This window comes from Gymnoscopelus braueri (genome assembly GCF_963280865.1).
Source record: "Gymnoscopelus braueri genome assembly, chromosome: 5".
In the NCBI taxonomy this organism is placed as follows: domain Eukaryota; kingdom Metazoa; phylum Chordata; class Actinopteri; order Myctophiformes; family Myctophidae; genus Gymnoscopelus; species Gymnoscopelus braueri.
In genome coordinates, this window is record NC_137606.1 from 23,260,375 (window position 1) to 23,281,413 (window position 21,039).

The 21,039-nt window shown below is 40.7% G+C and overlaps 1 protein-coding gene across 1 annotated transcript in view; it reads right to left on the reverse strand.

Moving 5' to 3' along the window:
• Positions 1-1,693: 1,693 nt before the first annotated feature.
• LOC308085815 (high-affinity choline transporter 1-like) overlaps positions 1,694-21,039 on the reverse strand; it is a gene marked incomplete at both ends in the record, with an annotated part of 30,375 nt that continues 11,029 nt past the window's right edge. Inside the window, 5 exons of the mRNA XM_080429125.1 lie at positions 1,694-2,254; positions 4,937-5,154; positions 7,214-7,331; positions 14,815-14,949; positions 18,732-18,880. Of these exons, the coding sequence (XP_080285251.1) occupies positions 1,694-2,254; positions 4,937-5,154; positions 7,214-7,331; positions 14,815-14,949; positions 18,732-18,880 (1,181 nt within the window). The remainder of the gene's footprint in view (positions 2,255-4,936; positions 5,155-7,213; positions 7,332-14,814; positions 14,950-18,731; positions 18,881-21,039) is intronic.

Sequence of the window (21,039 nt, forward strand, 5' to 3'; positions counted from 1 at the left end):
AAATCATTAATTTTTTTATTTATTTTTTCATGGAGCCCGAGGCTCGGCTCGGCCCGACCAATTAGCATACTTTAGAGGACCGGCTCGGCCCGAAAACGTCGGGTCGGGTCGGGCCGGGTCGGGTTCGGGTAGAATTTGAGAACTCTAATGCCAATAGGCAGCAATGATGTGTTTTTGGGCGGTGAAACCGCCCCTATAAGTGAGATTTGGAAAAATGTACATTTTCCTGCGCTGTGATCTGGGCCCAGGAAATTAGTAGAATTATCCTGCGCTGTGATTGGCCAATCACAGCCTATTCAGGACTGTGATTGGCCAGTGTCACATGACACATGTGCATAGCCCTATATAAGCAACCATAACTTGAAAAAAACCAAAATTTGGTTTTTTTCAAGTTATGGTTTTGTCCATCATAAAGAGTGTTTCAATAAATGTATTTATCCTTTGTACATGATTGATCGACTCCATTCAGTATTGTGATTAGCTAGCAAGACACCGCCCACTTCACACAGGGTGTGATTTTTATTATTTGTTAAGTGATTTATTTGTGCATATGGGGAGTGATTTGCATATTACTATTTTCGAGTATTTTCAGTTCATGCCAATTAGAATACAAAAACGGATTTATACATTCTGTGCAAATCAAAACTTTTTAATAGCTAAGCAATTCATGTGGTTTATGTATGCTTATTTCATATCATTGCAACTGTGTGAATGTTTAGCTGCTTAATTCTGAAAGTTTAAAAGTTAATTCATTTCTTTAAAAGCATTGTTAACAATTTTAAATATTTACAGTGGAAAACATTATTCAGTACACAGTGTAAAAAAAAAATCATTCTTCTATGTCATTGTAGTTCTACAAATAAGAACAAAACTAAAAAGATAATTATAAGAAGAAACCCAAAACAAGACTTGGGTCAAATCAGATGGAAATCAGTCTCCTCCTAGTCCTTTTTTCCTTCTGATGTTAACCGTCTGCCTAACTCTGCAAGGGTGGCTATACACATAGTGAGGGCAGAACATAGATTGTTTTGTTTTCATACAGTACAATAATCTTTATTTAATTTTCCAGCCATGTTTACATGTTTATAGCATAGCAGATTGTTTATTGTTTATTTTCATACAGCAAAATTATGTTTATTTATTTTTACACTGCAAGGGCCATGTTCTGTCTCAGGTGTCGTTGTTTGTTGGAATACATATTGGCATTTTCTATATCACTGCTTCTATCTCATTTATAAATGCTTTATACGGCATAGATAGTCATCACTTTAGATGGGCTCACGCGAAATACTTAACTAACAAGTAGTAACTACCTTAATAAATCATTCATTGAGTATATGAATAAGTGTAACAAAACATGTATTAACAAGCTCACTAACCATGCATGTACAAATGTACTCATAAATATACATACAAATGGTCTGAATATAATTTACTTAAGACTTTCTGAATGATCTTATGAACCATTAACAACTCCTAAATAACTGGTTTGTAAATTGATATAATACTTATTTATAAATGGTGAATCTAAAATTAAAAAATTTGGTTATCAATCAGCAATAAAACACTTATAACTGTATAGTTATTAGAAAGTGCTATCAATTGCGGTCATCAATATTCAGTGGTCAAGTATTCTCCAAAATCGGGGTAATTGTCATAAAATATGTATCACCGGTTGGGCTCTACCATCCTCCTAGCAGCTTGAGGTGGAGGAGGTAGCCAGCAAATTCTCAGTAGTCTCAGTAGCAGCAGGTATGATTACTTCTGCTCTCCCCGCTCCATTTACACCCTTTACAGCCTTCTCAGCCTCCCTCAAGACACCAAGGACATCCCAGGAAGGAGGCAGCATGTGGCGGGTGAACACCAGACGTGCCAGCAAGGAGGCTGAGGGAATGATGAGCAAGGTTAGCAACGTTATCAAAGACCTGAAGGGAAAATACTGGTGGACGTCCCCTGTTAACTCATCCTCCCTCCAACCGGGAAACATCAGGACAGGGGGGATGTGGAGTAGAGGCTCCCCGCTCAGAAATCTCAGAAAAGTCCCCAGGAAGTAGCCGGTGGCCGCACCGTATCCGTTAGCGAAGGGACAATGTACGACGCAGATGATCTGCGGGAAGATCGTGCAGTACAGCAGGTCTGAACTTATCAACCAGAAAGCCAGAACGCCTTGCCCAGTTAAAGCCAGACCGGTGCCAGCCAAGCCCACCAGCAGCACACTTAGGCGGATCACCCATGCATACTCCCTCTCTGATGCCTTGAGAGAGAGTGGAAAATACTTGTTATTACAAAATGACGACATCGATGCAATATTAAATCAAGTATTTGCTTTATGACTGTGTCTTAAAGGGACTACACCATGAATTTAAACTTTTTCTTCTTTTTGTGTGTTTTTGGTCTCCCCTACCTCTCTTCTATCCCCAAAAATACCCCAGTTTGAACACTCAGGCTTTCACAGAAAATCTGGGGTTTTCTGTAAATTGGTCTCAAAACAGGCCAAACTGATTTGCACCCTGACGTGACGTCACGTCAGGGTACAATCCCTCCCGTTTTTCAGTTCCAATCAAAAAAATAATAATAATCTTTTTTAAATGTATTTGTTTAAATTATTTTTTTCTTATTTTTATTTTTTTTACTTTTTCCACACAGAACCAGGAGATAACATGCATACAAATTGGCTCAATAGCGCCCGTGCCAAACAGGACAATATGGTATTGCAGGTGAAAGTGCTTTATAAGCCAGAGAGAAGTTAGTTGGAATGAGTATCTGAGGCTTGATTTAGGCTCAAACCTTTTGAAAAACGTTTTAGGGACATAAACAATATGATATTAAATATTATTATTATTTTTTAAATTCATGGTGTAGATCCTTTAATGACAATGCAGATCAGTGTTGGCCGTCTGATCTCCTTCTGGTGCCTATAACCGAATTTTGTATGGCGGTGTGGCCCGCAGAAAATAGCAAATCTATAAGCTCATAATGTGTTGTGGATGAGCTTGTAGATCTGCTATTTTCAGCGTGTGACACCATCATACGACAAAGTGTACATCAGGCTTAAAACTCTGGTCTCAGAAGTGTTTATACTCGTTCACTGATAAGGTCCCAAATGTATTTCTTTAATTCAATAAAGCTGCAATCCATAACTTTCATATCCTACCCGGGATTCGAACAAGATCAAAAGAAGTCACACACATCGAAAAACCTTGAAGGCAGGTGATGCACTCAAAACGAACAAGGATCAAAAGCAAAACAAAAAGAAGCTCTGTAGCTGTAGCTCCCGTAAAAGAACGACTTCACCCATTGTCAACCTATTTTCATATAATTGGTCCTCACTAATGCTCATTACAATATGGTAACATTTTTGTCTACTCTGTCTATGTCTCAGAGGAGGGCTGTGGACAGTTCAGAAACCCTCCTACCAGTGACATCATTGATGGGGGAATCCAAGCTACTGTAATAGAAACTGCAGGCTTTCTAATCCTGGAAAGTTAGCATGCTATAATGGAAGCCATTGTTCTCGCGTTAAAAAATATATAATAACGCTAGTAGGCAGGTTTCTGAAGTGTCCTCAGCTCTCCTATGAGACACAGGCCGAGTAGATTCTTATTTTAGTGATCTTTATCTTACATTAGTGAGGCCTAATTATATGAAGATAGGTTGAAAATGAGTGAAGTCGTCCTTTAAGTGACTTTTATTTAGGCATCCAACGAGTGATGATATATGGGGCATCACACGAGTGAGTAACATTTAGAGCCAAAGCTCTTCTTTAGACTAAATATGAATGACAGGTGCAGGTCATGGGATGATGAAACCGGCGTGTCAAGACCTTAGCACAAAAGTGAACAATCATACAATTGAATATACAAATAACATACAAAGGTAGCACAAGTAATGCAACATAGATGAAGCAAACACTATATAATTATTGCCATTATTGAAGAAAAAAAACGTAATCTTCAAGTTTAACCTTCCATGCCCCATTTTTCAAAGGTAACAACGATTGGGGGAGGAAACAGCAAATCACAGCATCCACACTGACCACACACATCATACAACCAGAGTGCAAGGCCTAATCATGATGATGAATCAATGGAGTCCATGAATCATACTAATATAATATTGTTCCAATGCTAAAATCCTCATTCGGGTCCACCTCCATCCCAATATATTTTGAGAGTAGAAATACTGGACTGGATGCATCGTAGGTACATTCCTGCATTCCTGTTTTTAGTGATCCTGCTATTCAGAGCTCCTAAGGTCACAGGGACATTTCAGCATACATATTACATGTTTATATCCACTCTTCCCTGTAACACCTTTTTCAAACCGGTCTTTAACGATAATTGACTGTTCCTCGAAATTCCTCATCAGAGCCACATATCCGTCTAACATGGTTAAATGTGATACAGTAAGACTCTTTTTAAGAGATTTAGGATGGTAAGTTGTACCATGTAGTACCCGGGATTTGGTTGGTTCCCCCTGCGAGTGCTGACATTTCTACTGTTGAGATAATAACGGACAGCTAATTTGGGAGGGCGAGACATTTCCCTCAGAATTTCATGCCATTGCTCTTGTCAACCAGTAGTGGTCCTACCCAACCACAATGTCTCAATAGAAGAGCAGATCCAACCACTGCAATTGTGTTAGTTATATTGTATTAACATAGAAATTGTCCAAATAATGTTTTATTCACAAAAAAAGCTATGGATTGCAGCTTTAATAGAGCACCCATCTGCTATCATACCAAAACCTCTTTTGCATAGCTGAAAGCCCTACAGGTCCTCTGTGCTTATCACAACAACGGTTTAGCATTTCTTGGCAGGATGCAAAGTGATATAGTCACTGCTATATACATAAAAACACATAAACACAAGCAGGCGCAAACATGCAGAGACAAATTTACATATGGTTATAGTACACATAAAGCAAAGTATCCAACCTGTTTCCTGAGGTAGCTTTTGTAGATATTCTGAGTGAACATGGATGCAGAAGAAAGCATGGGAGAGTCTGAAGAGGACATGACGGCTGCAGTCAATGCCCCAATGCCCAACACAGACACCCAGGACGGGGCGAGGTTGTGCAGGACCAGTGGAAGCACATTCCCTGCCTCCCCTCGCTCAAACGGAGTTGGAAGACCATACTCTGTCTGGTTCCAGTCTGAAAGGGGGAACCGGACATCCAAAGTGATGAGAAGATGAACTTGAACATGTTTTTGTCTTATAGTCAGTGGACCAGCAGAGGGCAGCCCAATGACAAATATGTCATCATTGATCAGCAAGATGGCAACAATTCGGAACAAAATCAATCAATCTTTAAAGGTTTCATGACATTCAGTTTTACAACACATTAAAAGTCTTTATCATGGTCCTTCAAACGTGTATTAAAATGTTTCAACTGAAAATTCCACTCCAGTGATCCATAGCTAATCTCCGGCACCGTTGGCCCGGTCGCTGCGAAACTGGGCACACACACTCCCTGGATGCCAATGCAAAACCTTTGCCCCAAATTTTCACATGGGCCTGTTATAGCGCCACCAGGAGGCCGATTTGTGCAAAACCCTTTTTTTTGGGCGGTGTAGCCGCCCCTATAAGTGGGGTTGGGACACCTCATTAGTATTAGTTTCCTGCACTGTGATTGGCCCACTTTCCAGTACTGTGATTGGCTGACTCTATTGGCTGACTCTATTCAGCACTGTGATTGGATAGCGAGACACATGATGACATCAATAACCTATAAATAGGATTATGCACTTCCAAAAATCATTTTTTTTTGGAAGTGAGCTTCCATCACTATGATGACCACTGAGATGACCACACCGCCCACTTCACACTGGGTGTGATTTTTTAATATTACTCCTACAGATTTTATCCAAACGTCATGCAAATCGGTACACAGTATCTCTATAGTCATGTGATCAACACGAATCTGTCCGATTTCCCATATTCCATCCTCATTGGCTAAGGTTGGCTTCCAAAGTTTGCAGGATTGGTCCGTTTTGAACAAAATGCCTCAAATCATGAACGCAACTTGCGATTTCCGTGAAATTTCACACGCTCATTCCCACTAGGCCGAGGAAGAAATGCCACCCTTTTCACATTGGCCTGTTATAGCGCCACCAGCAGGTCTAAAGCAAAACACATTTTTGGAACAAAATGCCTCAAATCATGAATGCACTGTCCGATTGCCGTTAAAGGCCTAAGAATAAATGGCACCCTTTTCACATTGGCCTATTATAGCGCCACCAGGAGGCCACAGTAACGTACCTGACCTGGTGGAGACCTGTGCTCCCAGGAGCACTTTTTCTAGTTTCTCTCAGATTTATAAAGCCTTTTCAACTGCAATGAAAAGAATACATCTTTGCCTGCGGGTGTCGCTGTTGAGGGATTTTGCCTGTCAATCATCGCCTCTGCTCCGGGTGTTGCTGCATTTGTTGTGCCTTACTGCCTTCCTGCACGTGCATGCTTTTCTTTTTTTTTTTTTACTATTTGGTGGGAATCTAACATCATGCCCAGACTTTTCTCATCTTACGAGGACAAAAACTCAGAGTAGTGGGAATATAGGGCCAGACACTCGCAAATAAAAACAGTATTTAGATTAGTGGTGGACACAACACATTTATGTGGAATAGTTATTGTGAAAATATACCATTGAAAAATGATATCCAAAATCCTACAGAGTGCGAGTTTAAAGCTGCAATCTCAAACTTGTAAACATTATTTGAACCAATCTGTATTGTAGAGTATGTTAATACTACAGTGGTTGGGGGAGGTCTGCCTATACTCTTCCATTGACAAATAGCCTGGGATCCAGACTGATTCTCTCAGTTCGGCAGGTTTTTTCTTCTCACTTTGCTTCTGAGTCTGGTACTGATCCTATTTCCAAGGGGCAGGACGGGCACCCGCGGGCAGCGGCTTCTGGTTGGTCTGTGGGGGGGACCAGTGGCTTCGTGACTTGCCTACGTAATTGGTGACTTTTGGAAATATGAGTCAAATAGGACCATGGCCAAACAGAGCGAATCAGTCTGGATTCCATGCTAGGTTGACAAGTGGTATTGCCTGAAACTCATAAGGGCAATATTCCCCCCTGGCCAAGGAGGTCTTAACTCAGCGGTAGAAAATCGGTCTCATGCAGGAGGTCAGGGTTCGAATCCTGGGTAGGACAAAAGTGACGGATTGCAGCTTTAACAGTGTGTGCAAGTTGTGTGTTTGTAAAGTACCTGCAGAAACAGCCACTGCTCCTATGATGAATGAGGGAATCCCCATGATGAAGCAGATGATCATTGATGCAAAACACATGATTCTGGCCTGAGCAGGTGATGCAGCAGAAAGGACCCTCTGATAGAAGGACTGGGAGCACAGTCCTCCCAGGGACTGCACACACACACACACACACACACACACACACACACACACACACACACACACACACACACACACACACACAGTGCATTGCGTCAGAGCTGATCTACAAGCTAACAACGCGTCTCATATGATCCGCGGCACTAGTACCGCATGAATACCAGCGCCCACACATCAAATAGAGTAGTACCGCATGAATACCAGCACCCACACATCACATAGAGTAGAACCGCATAAATACCAGCGCCCACACATCAAACAGAGTAGTACCAACTGAATATCAGCATAAACTTATCAAACAGAGCAGGCACCACTTACTCACTTTGTGATCTTTTCTGCCACTAACGAGGAATGTGCCAGGGTGTGTGCATGAGGTTCCACACAGCTGAGTTAATACACCAGACTCTGGTAAACCACCCCCCCTCCGGAAATCTCATTTCCATTTGATTTCAGGAGTGAGTCTGGCCTGAGAGCTTGTCTGGGCGTTTCTGCGGAGTTCACAACATGAACTCTCCTATCAGCATCCTCGCTCATTGTTCTGTGATTGACAGCCCACATTGGCCAATCAGGTGGAAGCCGAATGGAGCCGAGTGCAGCCGAGCGAAAACGAACGGAAACGAACGGCCACCATTAAAACTTTCTCCGCCGTAAATTAAAACTTCAAAACGCTCTCAGACTTCTTTTTTGTGGCACGGAAATTACTTTTAAGACATTTTTCGGACTGCATTTAGTTGTTTAACTTAACCCTGTAAGACCCGGATATATTTGTACTTGCAAAAAAAAAAAAAAAACTTTCAGATGGTCTTGTAGGAGTATTTTGAAGAGGAAAATATAATGTTTTTTTAAAAAAAATGTTTTGGTAAGTTTTTATGCAAATGTTGACATTTAGCAACGTTGGGTCCATCAGGTAGCAAAACTTCCTATAGGCCATTTTTATGGATAACATGGCAAATGTGTAATTACTTCACTAAAACAACTTAATGATTCATTTATATGGTTTATTATTTGGCCTCAGATCAATTATGAATAATATTTGGCCTCAGAACAGTATACATTATGAATAATAACACCAATAAGCCATATTTTTAAATCAATTTAATCTGACTCTTCATCAGTCTCATTGATGTCTATGTCAACATCACTCTCTCCGTTCATCACGATATCCAGAACACCCCTTGCTGTGAAGCGAGGCCCTTTCTGTTGTTGTGGCATTCTGAAATAAAATAAAGACATACAATTAGTACATTTAGTACTGCTAAGTTCTTACACATCACTGCTCACAACATTTCACAAGTCATACAATACTGTCTGGCCAACCTATTGTTTGATGATGATTGCCCCTAAGTGGTCATCATCATTACATTGCCCCTAAGTACCCACCACGCCTCGAATGAATAATGAACAACCCCCACAACCCCCCAAAAATTACCACATTGGTCCCACTGTCCTTGTAGTATTGAAAGAAAATTAAACATACTGAGAAATAACAAGGGAATATATTGGTTAAACTATGGTTGAATATGTATTGTTTAGGGGGAAAGATAAACTTTGGGTGGACATTTTCTGAGGCTTACAGCTCAATATATATATATATATATATATATATATAGTAATGCAAAGTGGGGGAAATACACATATAACTGTTTAAATCTATTGTGAAAACTATATATAAGGCTGAACAGTAGCAGGTGAACATTAGGCCTACCCTTGTATTTTTTGCAACCAAGAGGGCCCAACGTTGACCAAAAGCAACAAGTATGAATCATGATCTAATTTAAATTTGGGACATATATTTCACAATAATAGCATATGTACATGTTCTAGACATTGTAATGTTCACCAAAACAAATATTACAGGCATATTACTTACGTTTTTGTGAGGAATATCTTCCAGAGAAAAAAGAGATCTGTTCCAACAGAGATGTTTCAAGTTGTGATGATTCCCCGCTCTGTGGGGGGTATTTATATGCAAATATCCTGGCCAATGGCATTGTAAGACTAAACAATAGGACCCAATGAGGATTTAGAGGTGAAAAAATAACAGAAAAACAAATTATTTAAACTCCTTTCTTTATAAAATATAATTGTTGCTCTAAAGCATCGCTGGGTCTTAGAGGGTTAATAGATGTGGTCAATTAATCATGACAGAGCCTATTTAAAAAGAAAAAATCAGAGAACCGGCAGGGGTATGTAGTGACACTCATGTATCCGAATAAAGCAACCTATTTTCGGCATGGCCCTTTCAAATGTCCCCTTGCGCCACGCTGCTCTGTGGTGGTGGTGGAACGAACTGCTGATTGGCTGAAGGGGTTGTCAGTCAACGGTACTAGCTCCCGCCCACAGCCAAATAGCCAAATAGGAGTTCATGCCAGACTCATTCCTGAAATCAAATGCAAATGAGATTTCCGGAAGGGGGATGGTTTACCAGGCTATCAGAGACTGGGGTCAAGCCAAATAAAATAAATGAAATATAGTAGTAATACCATCAGACGCAAAACAAAGGAACTGAACCACACATGGACATCACCGCTGTCGGGCAGAAAGCTTGTATTACTATTTACTCTATATATGCTTCCTTTGGGTGAGATCATTAGGAAATATGATACACAATTATACCTATCGATGAAGCCAGATGAAATAGATCAACTGGCTAAACTTCAAGCATGTCTTATAGACATCAAGAGTTGGATGACCCGTAATTACCTACTCCTCAACTCGGACAAAACTGAAGTTATTGTACTTGGCCCTAAGCACCTTAGAGATAAATTAGCCGATGAGAAGTTTACCCTAGATGGTATTACTTGACCTCCAGGGCCACTGTAAAGAATCTGGGAGTTACCTTTGACCAAGATATGTCCTTTCAGTCCCACATAAAACAATTTTCAATAACTGCCTTTTTTCACCTGCGTAATATTGCAAAAGTTTGGCACATTCTGTCTCAAAATGATGCAGAAAAACATGTTCACGCATTTGTTACTTCTAGGCTGGACTATTGCAAAGCTTTATTATCAGGCTGCCCAAGTAAGTCCCTAAATTGCCTGCAGCTAGTCCAGAATGCCGCTGCGCACATACTGACAGGAACCAGAAGAAGAGATCAGCCAGAACACCATTGCGTCCACAGTATGAAAAAATGCTTACGGCTCCAGGAAACCCCAAAAAGGTTAGAACAGGAGGCAGAGCATTTAAGTTTCAGGCACCTCAGCTGTGGAACCTTCTCCCAGTCTCAGTCCGTGAAGCAGACACACTGTGTATACTTAAGACTAGATTAAAAACCTTACTTTATGATAAAGCCTATAGCCGAAGTGTATAGATGTAGACAGATGCCAGGTGATTTTTGACCTACCTTTTGAATTTGTATTTGTATAGTGTTTCTCAGTACTCAGTCACCCTATAGTCATCCTCTCTCCCCTCTCCCCCCCCCCCCCCTCCTCTCTCCTCTCTCCTTTCTCCTCTCGTCCTCTCTCTTCTCGCCCTCCCTTTTGGTTGTGTGGGTTTGTGTCCCACTGGTGCAATTGTAATTAAAACTGTACGGATTCACGCTCTAGTAAGGCCTGCCACTAATTTCACTCCCGGGGACCCGTTCCCCGGAGTTTCTTTTATCTCCCAAGTCGCAGTTCCATGGACTGTCACTACGGACCCCCAGCTGCAGATCAAGAGTGTGACTGCGGACCAGGCCTCTCCATGGAGCACGACCGTGGATTCCTACTACATTACACTATACCACTACACTTTACTGTATATTATCTTAACATTCTTATACCATTATATACTGCATACACATTATTGTTGTACTATATTATCATATGCTATCTTAAACTATTATATTTGCAACTATTGTTATTACTTATAAAAAAAGGAATTAAAAAAATTCCAAAAAGGTAGCACATCCAAAAAAAAATCAATTAAATGGAGGACAAATTACTCACATTTCCACTTTTTTTATTGGCACACCAATAAATTGAACGCTTACGCGTTTCGGCTATGAGCCTTCCTCAGAGCATTCATATCACATCAATTCAACTCACTTTATACAAAGGGTCAGAGTTCACCAACAGCTGAAATCTCAAGTCAATCACCAAGGTCCAATCACTAGTATGCAAGAACACAGACAATTACAGGTAATTTGAGGCATATATCATAAAGTAACAAATTAACACATCCAATACACAGTGAAGGGGTATCAAAGATAGTCTTAACCCAAAAAGCATTTTAAGCTATAATCGTCATTAAGTCCATTGGGTGTCATAGTGTTGAGTGTGTATATCCACTGCATTTCTCTCTGGGCCAGTCTCTTTAGAATATCACCTCCTCTGATAGGCATCACAATTCTCTCAATCCCACAGAATTTTAATGAAGAGGGTGAACCATGATTTGCTTCAGCATAATGTTTTGCAATTGCATAATCCATATTTCCTGTACGGATTGCAGTTTTGTGCTCTGATATTCTTTGTTTGAGGGGTCGTTTAGTTTGTCCTACGTATGCTAGACCACAGGGACATAACAGCATGTAAATCACATGTGTCGATTTGCAGTTGATAAATTCATGAATAGGAATCTTCCTTCCAGTGTGGGGATGATTGAATGATTTCTTGTCCGTTGTGTTGTTGCAACAGGCACAGTTACCACATCTATACATTGCAGTTGTTGTCTTAGATACTGAATATTATAATCAGAAAATGCTTGAAAACCTTAACAGCCCCACCTACAGGCAGCTTGTGAGAAATCCTCTGAATGAGTACAAATCTGAAATTGACAATCTATTGAAAGCTGCTTTTGAATCAGACTGGATCACAAAAAAAGAGCATGCCTACCTGACTAATCAGAATCCTGTCACTCCCATCATCTACAGCCTTCCAAAAATCCACAAACATCCCACAGAACCCCCTCTCAGACCAATTGTCTCAGGAAGAGGCTCCCTCACTGAACCATTATCAAAATATGTTGATTTCTTTTTGAAAGACTTTGTGAAGGATCTGCCCGCCTACCTTGGAGACACAAAAGATGTGCTTAACTGTCTGAGTAATTGCACTTTGAATCAGAACACAATATTGGTCTCTCTTGATGTTGAAAATTTATATGGTTGCATTCCTCATGAAGATGCCTTGAATGCGGCTGCCTATTACTTGTCTAAGAGAGAAATAACACAAAACCCCCCAAATAAGTTTCTATTAGAACTGTTGCACCTTGTTCTGAGTCGCAATTACATGCAATATGGATCCAACTGGTACCTCCAACAATCTGGGACTGCAATGGGGACAGCAACAGCGCCTTCTGTGGCTGGATTGGTTGTGGGACAATGGGAAGAAAAAGTTGTACATGACTCCAATAATAACCCCTATCATTCAAAGATAAGATTATATAAACGGTACATTGATGATATCCTGTTATTTTGGGAGGGAACACAGACTGAACTAATGGACTTTGTGATATATCTCAACAACTCAAGTTTCCTGAAATTCACTTGTGAGCAGAGCATTGACAAGATTCATTATTTGGATTTAACTATATCCAAGGATGAAACTGGAATGATTCACACATCTATTTTCAGAAAAGACATGGAACGCAATACGATTTTGCATGCTACCAGTAACCATCCTGGACACCTAAAGGACAACATCCCAGTAGGTCAATTTTTGAGGCTTAAACGTAACTGTTCAGATCTTGATGACTTTCACTCCAAACAAACCATTATGAGTACTCGGTTTAAGGACAGGGGCTATTCTTCCAATTCTATTCAGAAAGCCATACAATATGCCAATAACACCTCCCGCTCTGATCTCTTATCTAATGCACCAAAAACAAAAAATCCAAGTCGGGCTTGTTTTTGCACTGAATATAACCACTGTGCTTCACAAATCAAACAGATACTCAACAGACACTGGCATGTGCTCCAAACAGAGCCATCTGTGAAAGACCTCTGCAAATCCCCACCCCTTGCTGCATTTAGGAGAGCACCCACAATCAAAGGTACAGTCATGTACAAAAATATGGTTCAAAAGAAGACCACATGGCTGACAACAACTGGAATGTATAGATGTGGTAACTGTGCCTGTTGCAACAACACAACGGACAAGAAATCATTCAATCATCCCCACACTGGAAGGAAGATTCCTATTCATGAATTTATCAACTGCAAATCGACACATGTGATTTACATGCTGTTATGTCCCTGTGGTCTAGCATACGTAGGACAAACTAAACGACCCCTCAAACAAAGAATATCAGAGCACAAAACTGCAATCCGTACAGGAAATATGGATTATGCAATTGCAAAACATTATGCTGAAGCAAATCATGGTTCACCCTCTTCATTAAAATTCTGTGGGATTGAGAGAATTGTGATGCCTATCAGAGGAGGTGATATTCTAAAGAGACTGGCCCAGAGAGAAATGCAGTGGATATACACACTCAACACTATGACACCCAATGGACTTAATGACGATTATAGCTTAAAATGCTTTTTGGGTTAAGACTATCTTTGATACCCCTTCACTGTGTATTGGATGTGTTAATTTGTTACTTTATGATATATGCCTCAAATTACCTGTAATTGTCTGTGTTCTTGCATACTAGTGATTGGACCTTGGTGATTGACTTGAGATTTCAGCTGTTGGTGAACTCTGACCCTTTGTATAAAGTGAGTTGAATTGATGTGATATGAATGCTCTGAGGAAGGCTCATAGCCGAAACGCGTAAGCGTTCAATTTATTGGTGTGCCAATAAAAAAAGTGGAAATGTGAGTAATTTGTCCTCCATTTAATTGAATTTTTTTTGGATGTGCTACCTTTTTGGAATTTTTTTAATTCCTTTTTTTATATGTATACTGAGTTTGGGTCTAGCACTCCACTGAGAACCCATTGTTGATGCGCAACCTCTTTTTCTTATATTGTTATTACTACTTGTATCTCTCTCTGTCTCTCCTCTGTCTCTCCCTCTCTCTCTCTTCTTTCCCCCCGACACGGTCGAGGCAGAAGGCCCCCACCCTAGAGCCTAGGGTCTGCCTGACGTTTCTTCAAGTTAAGGGGGAGTTTTTCTTTGCCACTGTCGCAAAATTGCTCGCTCAGGGTGGGACTGTCGGGTCTCTGCTCTACATGTAAAGTGTCTTGAGACAACTTGTTGTGATTTGACACTTTAATAAAATTGAATTGAATTGTAGCTGTAGCTTGTAACTATTACTTTTAAGACAATGGAGAAAATAACCTGCGTTCCAATGGATCCAATGCAGTTATTATTTAGTCACCACATGAACTCTATAGCTATTCTGAGGCAAACATTCTGTGAAAATTGTAGATCTTCCAGCTTGTAGGCTGTTTCTGCTACTTTTGTGTAACCTACCATAATTATAAAATATATACAAATATGAAATATGGACATTGACAGTCTCCGCCTGACAGTGCGGATATGTAAACACAGATGCACACTGTACATGAATAGGATTTGGGGGAAAACAAAAACTAACCAATAAGAGGAATTCATCGATCCATTTTCCAACATCCTCCGTCTTGAGCTCCCCCATCCAGGGCGATGAGTGTAAAGGTGTGAGTGTCATATTAGATGATGATGGGTGGAGAATTACAAAGGGAACACACAGCCACTGGGAAAGGAAAGGAAATAGTTCAACAAAAACATAATTATGTTTTGCACCTCCAATGCTATCGTGGATGGGGGATGGAGGTTGCCTTAACCACTTTCCAAAATGTATCAAAATGTATCAAAACTTGCCACACTCTTTCAAAAAATATATATATTTCCCAAAATATTTCCAAAAGAAAAAAGCTAAATTGTGAAAATATCCGAGTGCAGTTACAAGTAAACCTAAGGATCTTGCTCATGCAGGGACACCTCGACATATTGCCAGGGCCGGAAATTGAACCTAAGACCTTCTGCTTCCCAGTCTCTACCCATTCAGCTATGCCGCCCCTGACATTCATGTACTGTACCTGGGGCGATAGAGCTTTTGCTGCCCCAACTCTGTGAAATACACTTCCCAATACTCTCAGAGAAGCCCCCATGCACCCTCCTAATAGTCCGTGAGCCAGGACCCCAAAAATGGGGTCATCATTACCATCTGGGGGGAATAATTCTCATAGTGATTTTTGGGTAGGTATACACCCCTAGAGCTAGGAAAAATGTGATAGCCTTGCATCGGTGGTAGCTATCTGTGTGTTATCACTCCTTTTATAACCACAAGCCAAAACACAGTTTTCAAAATCCGAATTAAGCATTCTACTTCAAACTGATGGTTCTCTCTTATTATTGACCCTCTCTCTCTGAAAAATGGTTGGGATAAAGCTCAGACTATATATTGTCCAGAAAGGTTGTTAAAATTTGCATATCTAGAATATTTTTCTATTACAGGCAGTGACAACATAGTGACTATATGTGACATAAGATGTACTTTGGTTTTAATGAAAGATGGAACACAAAGGGTTCCTTTGTAAATTACCTATAGATTTAAAACCATGTTAGATTCTAAGGAAATGTATTATGAAATTCAATAAACAGAATATATTTTTTACTTTTAATCCGCTTGTCTTAGAATACCTCTGTTTAATACCTATTTTTTAGGGTTTTCATATGTAGAATCCATTCCTGATGTTATTTTTTTAATATCAGGTCAATCATGTCAAAGGTCACTGTCAAGGTTAAAATTGACCTCTGGGAGAACAACAAATGGAAACAACTTGATGAACATTCATGGTTCACTATTCATGATTTTGTTTTGTGAAAAGTGTCATTAACATGTCACAAGAACTGGTATTCATAATAACATGAATGTAAAATGATATAATCTAATATCAAATATGTATCTTTTGCAACTACATCTGTATTCTCCAACCCACATCCTGTTCTACCTCATCCTTACAAGTATCCTCCTTATTAACATCACTCCTCATCTGTAGCTTGAACATATCATCAGTAACCATCTTCACCAGAGCAGTTACAGTACATCAGTGATGTACTTCTCACTCTCTGTGCCCTAAATTGATATTGCACCATGTCACATAGCTCTGACGGTGGGGTCACCCTTAGCAATGACAGGAACAAGAATATCCTAGATCTCCTATCCAAATTTTGTGACATCAAACGACTTGTCAGGTGGGGCTTGGTGGTCTGCCACTTTCCACAACATCACTTGTAAATAAATGAGCCCACATGTGGTGCAACAGGTTGGTCGGTGTTGGAGGAAGGGCCATTGACTTGTGGCACCCACCTCACCCAGCACATCAGGGTAGCCTGGGAAGTTCCCTGCCAGCAAAGTGTAGTGTGCTCTGATCTTGCCTTTGTCATACATATAAGACTGTCCCATCCCAATGCTCCATCTATACTTTACACTGTAGGTCCAACTGATACACCCCAATACACAGCATACAACAGGACAAGAACATCAGTGTAATCACTGAGCATGTGTATCACACCCTTTCCAGAGATGGTTGCATCAGGGATATAGGAACTCATGGTGATGTCTGCCTCATCATGACTAAATGCAGTATCTATCGTCAGCACTGAAGGTATACAACATGCTCAACGGCTTCTGCTTAATGTTCTTACTCTTCATGATGACATCTCATGTGGGTAAAGGACATTACTATTCACAACAGCATGGGGGCAAATTAGCCAAGGATGGGATTGAAGAGATGATCTTTCTGTGTGTGAGGAATCCTACACCCCAATATTTTATGACCAAGACACACCAGTGCTTCAACTCTCCCTCTGTTTCTGCACATTTTGGGGAAGGCTTCAGTCCACTCCACTCACATGCATCATGACAGCATCTTTCCTGATCGTTATGGCAGTCTGCTCCCCAGACTGGTCAGCAGAGACATGATCCAGAATCCATCATGGTGCCGACAGACAAGGTCTAGCTTAGCCTCTATGCTATGGCATGGAGCACATGCATCTTCAGCAGGCACTGGGTTAGATATCAAGCACACTGCACATGGCCAGCATGGAAGAAGTGCTTCAGTCATGTGCTTCATGAGAGAAAAGGTGAAGTTAATGTCAATGTGTCTCCCTGCGCATTCAAACTGGTGGATGTGAAGTGTAGGAAGAAGTTGTCTACCCACTGTCAGCCAGTAGGATGGAGATGTGCAGTGTCCAGGTAGGCTACTGCTGTATCTGTTCAAATGTCTTTGGCCAAGTTGATAGAAACCACTTCAGAGTGCTGCTGATACACTCAGGACTGACCACTGAACTTGCCTGTCATGTTCTGCAACCACATGCATTTCCACTTCCAGTGCTGAACCTTGCATCAGTTTTGCAATGCAGCTGAAGAATGACTGTATAACATGCATCCCACCGGGATGCACAATTACATTATAGAGCTTATATACCTGCAAGGTGTCAACAAACGGCTCCATGTCAATTGTGAGGTGAATAAGGCCTGCTGTACATGTCAACCAGTGACCATATCTGCTGCCTGCTTGGACACCTGGTTGGACGATAAGGTGCGAGAGAGACCTTGACCTGACCTTTAGCACATAGGCCAAAGACTGACCAGCAAGTCAAAATATAACATTAGAAATAGATTCTACACCTATGAATGCCCCCCCCCCCCAGGTCCCCATATGAATCACGTTCACGAAGTTCACAGATTCCCTCACACAACTGCAATATTTTGTTGTTTTTAACATAATTTAGTACAATGGAACATCACCATGGGATGGACACCATCTTTGATTTGGCAATACAAAATTAACTGATGGTAATTTCACTGATTCAGCCATATTTCTTGAACCCTAAGACCTAGTTTTAGACACCAAAACCACCTTTCTAGGTTGAACAGTATCATAAAGCCATTTAAGCTCCTGGCAGTCATATTGGACGCCATCTTGAAAATGATGGCTTTACGAGAAATATAATTTCCTAGATTTTTTTGTATGTTCTTAAGCATGCCTAGACGTACCAGAACCAATTGAAAAACCTTTTGTATATTTTTTTTGGGGGGGGGGGTTAATAGTATGTTTTCATATATTGACCCATGTAATTTTCGCCTAGTGTTATAACATAAAATGCATGATAGCACCCATAAAGCTACCATTGGTGCAAGGCTATCACATATTTTCTAACTCTAGACATGCATACCTTGACAAAAATCACTATGAGCATTATTCCCCTCAGATGGTAATGACCAACCCCCCTGGCTCACGGACTATAACCTTCAAAACCGCCATCAAAACCCACCTCTTCAATATGGCGTTCCCCAGCTAACCCCCCCTCCCCCCTTCGCTTCATTCCAGTGTTTTTATTGACTTTATTCCTTAGTTTTAGCCTTTTCTTAGAGTTTTTTCCCCTAAAAAAGTTGTTTTCTTTGCTGTTTTCTCATGCATAATTTCTCATTATTATTAGTAGTATTATTATTGTGTCTGCTCTCACCAGACTGATGAAGATGATCAACAGCTGGATGACATCGGTGTAGGCCACTGAGTAAAGGCCTCCCAGCATTGTGTAGGTGATAGCAACACCTGCAGACAGGATGATGGCGTAGGACGAATGAAGATCAAGAATCACACTGACTGTCCCACCTGTAAAACACACAATACACACGTGTCTATAAGCCAATTGAACCCTAGTGTCCCAACTCTAAACATGTCATAATACTGTAGGTGAACCAACCACGGCAATAGGCAAACTTTCAGTGAAGATAGCAGATTTACAACCTCACTTGCCTTCCACGGAGAGCACTTTAGTAGTTGTTAAATATTGTAGGAAAGAAAACATAACGTTATTTAACCAGTAATGGATATGTCTAATCTCTAATAATTAAAGATGATGATGTTTCCACTTTTTGGACAGAAAAGAAAATATTTCACCGGAAGGAAAAATCTGTAGGGGGCGCAGTGGAGTAACCAAAACATTTTTTCCTTTTGGTGAAATATTACATTTTCTGTCCAAAAAGTGTATTTTACACGTGAGGTGGGGGGCTCCGAGTGTTCCCTCTAAGTAGAGTAGGCTTTCAACTCCATAAAACGGTCTTTGTTTTGGTGAGTAGCGAAAGTGCATTTTTTGATTTTTTACTAAAGACGAGAGGCTGCACAGCCTACCGCGGGTGTGAGGGGAAAGGAAGGAGAACTCCTTCTAATGCTATGGACCAGAGTTACATCTCATTCAACCTTAATATGCCAAACCTAAAGCTTTTGTTTTGTTTTGTTAATGTTATATCATGATGGCGCAAGGAATGTTGATTACTTGCCTCAAGTTGCCTGCAATGTGTCACCAACTTTCACCTTTATCCATTGCAGACAGACTGTGCTGTGCTTTGTATAATATCCATGACCCATACGATTTCGGGTCCCTGTGTTTTATTATCGTCAATTGGGTCCGGCTTGGTTCAGATTCTATCACCTCGGGCGTCGGGACCCCGGTTCTGTTTATCATGACACCGTAGCAGCGCTGATTAGGAGGAGACGCAGCAGCTGTGTGAAGTTTGAATTGTGCTTCGCCGTATGCCGGTGTTGTTGCATATCGAAAATAGCAGACATACAAGCTCACTAGGCGACGCGTTGCAACGTGTTGTGAGCTTGTAGCTCTGATATTTTCAACGCGCGACACCATCGTACGACGAATAAGGCTGATCTATAACTGCAGCCCACAGCAGCAGCAGCAGCAGGCTGTCGGGAATGAACCCGCGCTGACATTGTCAGATCATGATAAAAACATTAAATGATTATGATGGGTTTTATGAATCGTTGTACTACTTTATCCAAATAATGATATTAATAATAGGTTTAAATGTTAAAATAGCTAATTAACAGCATTTTCCCAACCGGCAGCAGCAGCAGCGGACATAACTTTAGCGCAGCTGGAAGAACCATTGAACAGAGGAGGACAGGGTTGAACCCGCCAACTGTGGATGCTATCCTCTTCCTCCATGACAACATGTAAACCACGATGGTTGGATTGGTAAATGTTAATAGCTTGATTTATAAGCTGTTAAACAGTCAACAGTTGAGTAAATAACTCTGATCCATGATGATCATATTAATAGCCTGCCCGCTATGTGGACTTTAAAAGCTGATGTCCATAGAGTACAGAAGTCCTGACGTCACTCGTTCATCCCCAGGTTCGTAAAGTAATTTCGCTATGGAGAATAACATTGGGTCATCATCGAATCGTCTCATATAAGAATTGTGGTCGAAAAATAAACAAACTGTCTCGGCGATATTGTCAGGGAGGAGGTTCTGTATCGTTTATGATAGTCAGTCACTTATATTTGATACAGTCTGTTTCTGGCGAAAGTTTAACTAATTTGGCGGAAGTAACATTAGCGTTTTCTCACCGTCAGTTGATGCTTCATATCCATAAGAGTAAAACCGCCAGGGTCATTTGTTTATTTTTGGAACACAGTTCTTATTTGACGCGATATTAAATACGTCTATGGGGATTCAGAATGGGGGTGGAAAACCGCGAACCAGGTTGACAAACCTAGGATGTGTACATTACGTCAGACTTCGGTGCTCTATTGTCAATGCTGGTAAGACCGAATATTAATAAAGGCTATTGATTGATTGAACTGTGGAAAAGGTGTGTGTGTGCAGTGCTGTGCATGTCTTATACTATTTAATAATCAATGTACTGTATAGATATAAAATGATCCCCTTTCATGGTAACTTACAGGCCCCTACTAGTATAATCAGTCAGTCGCTTTTTCTTTCTTTTTTTCCTCCTTTCTTTTTCTTTGAGG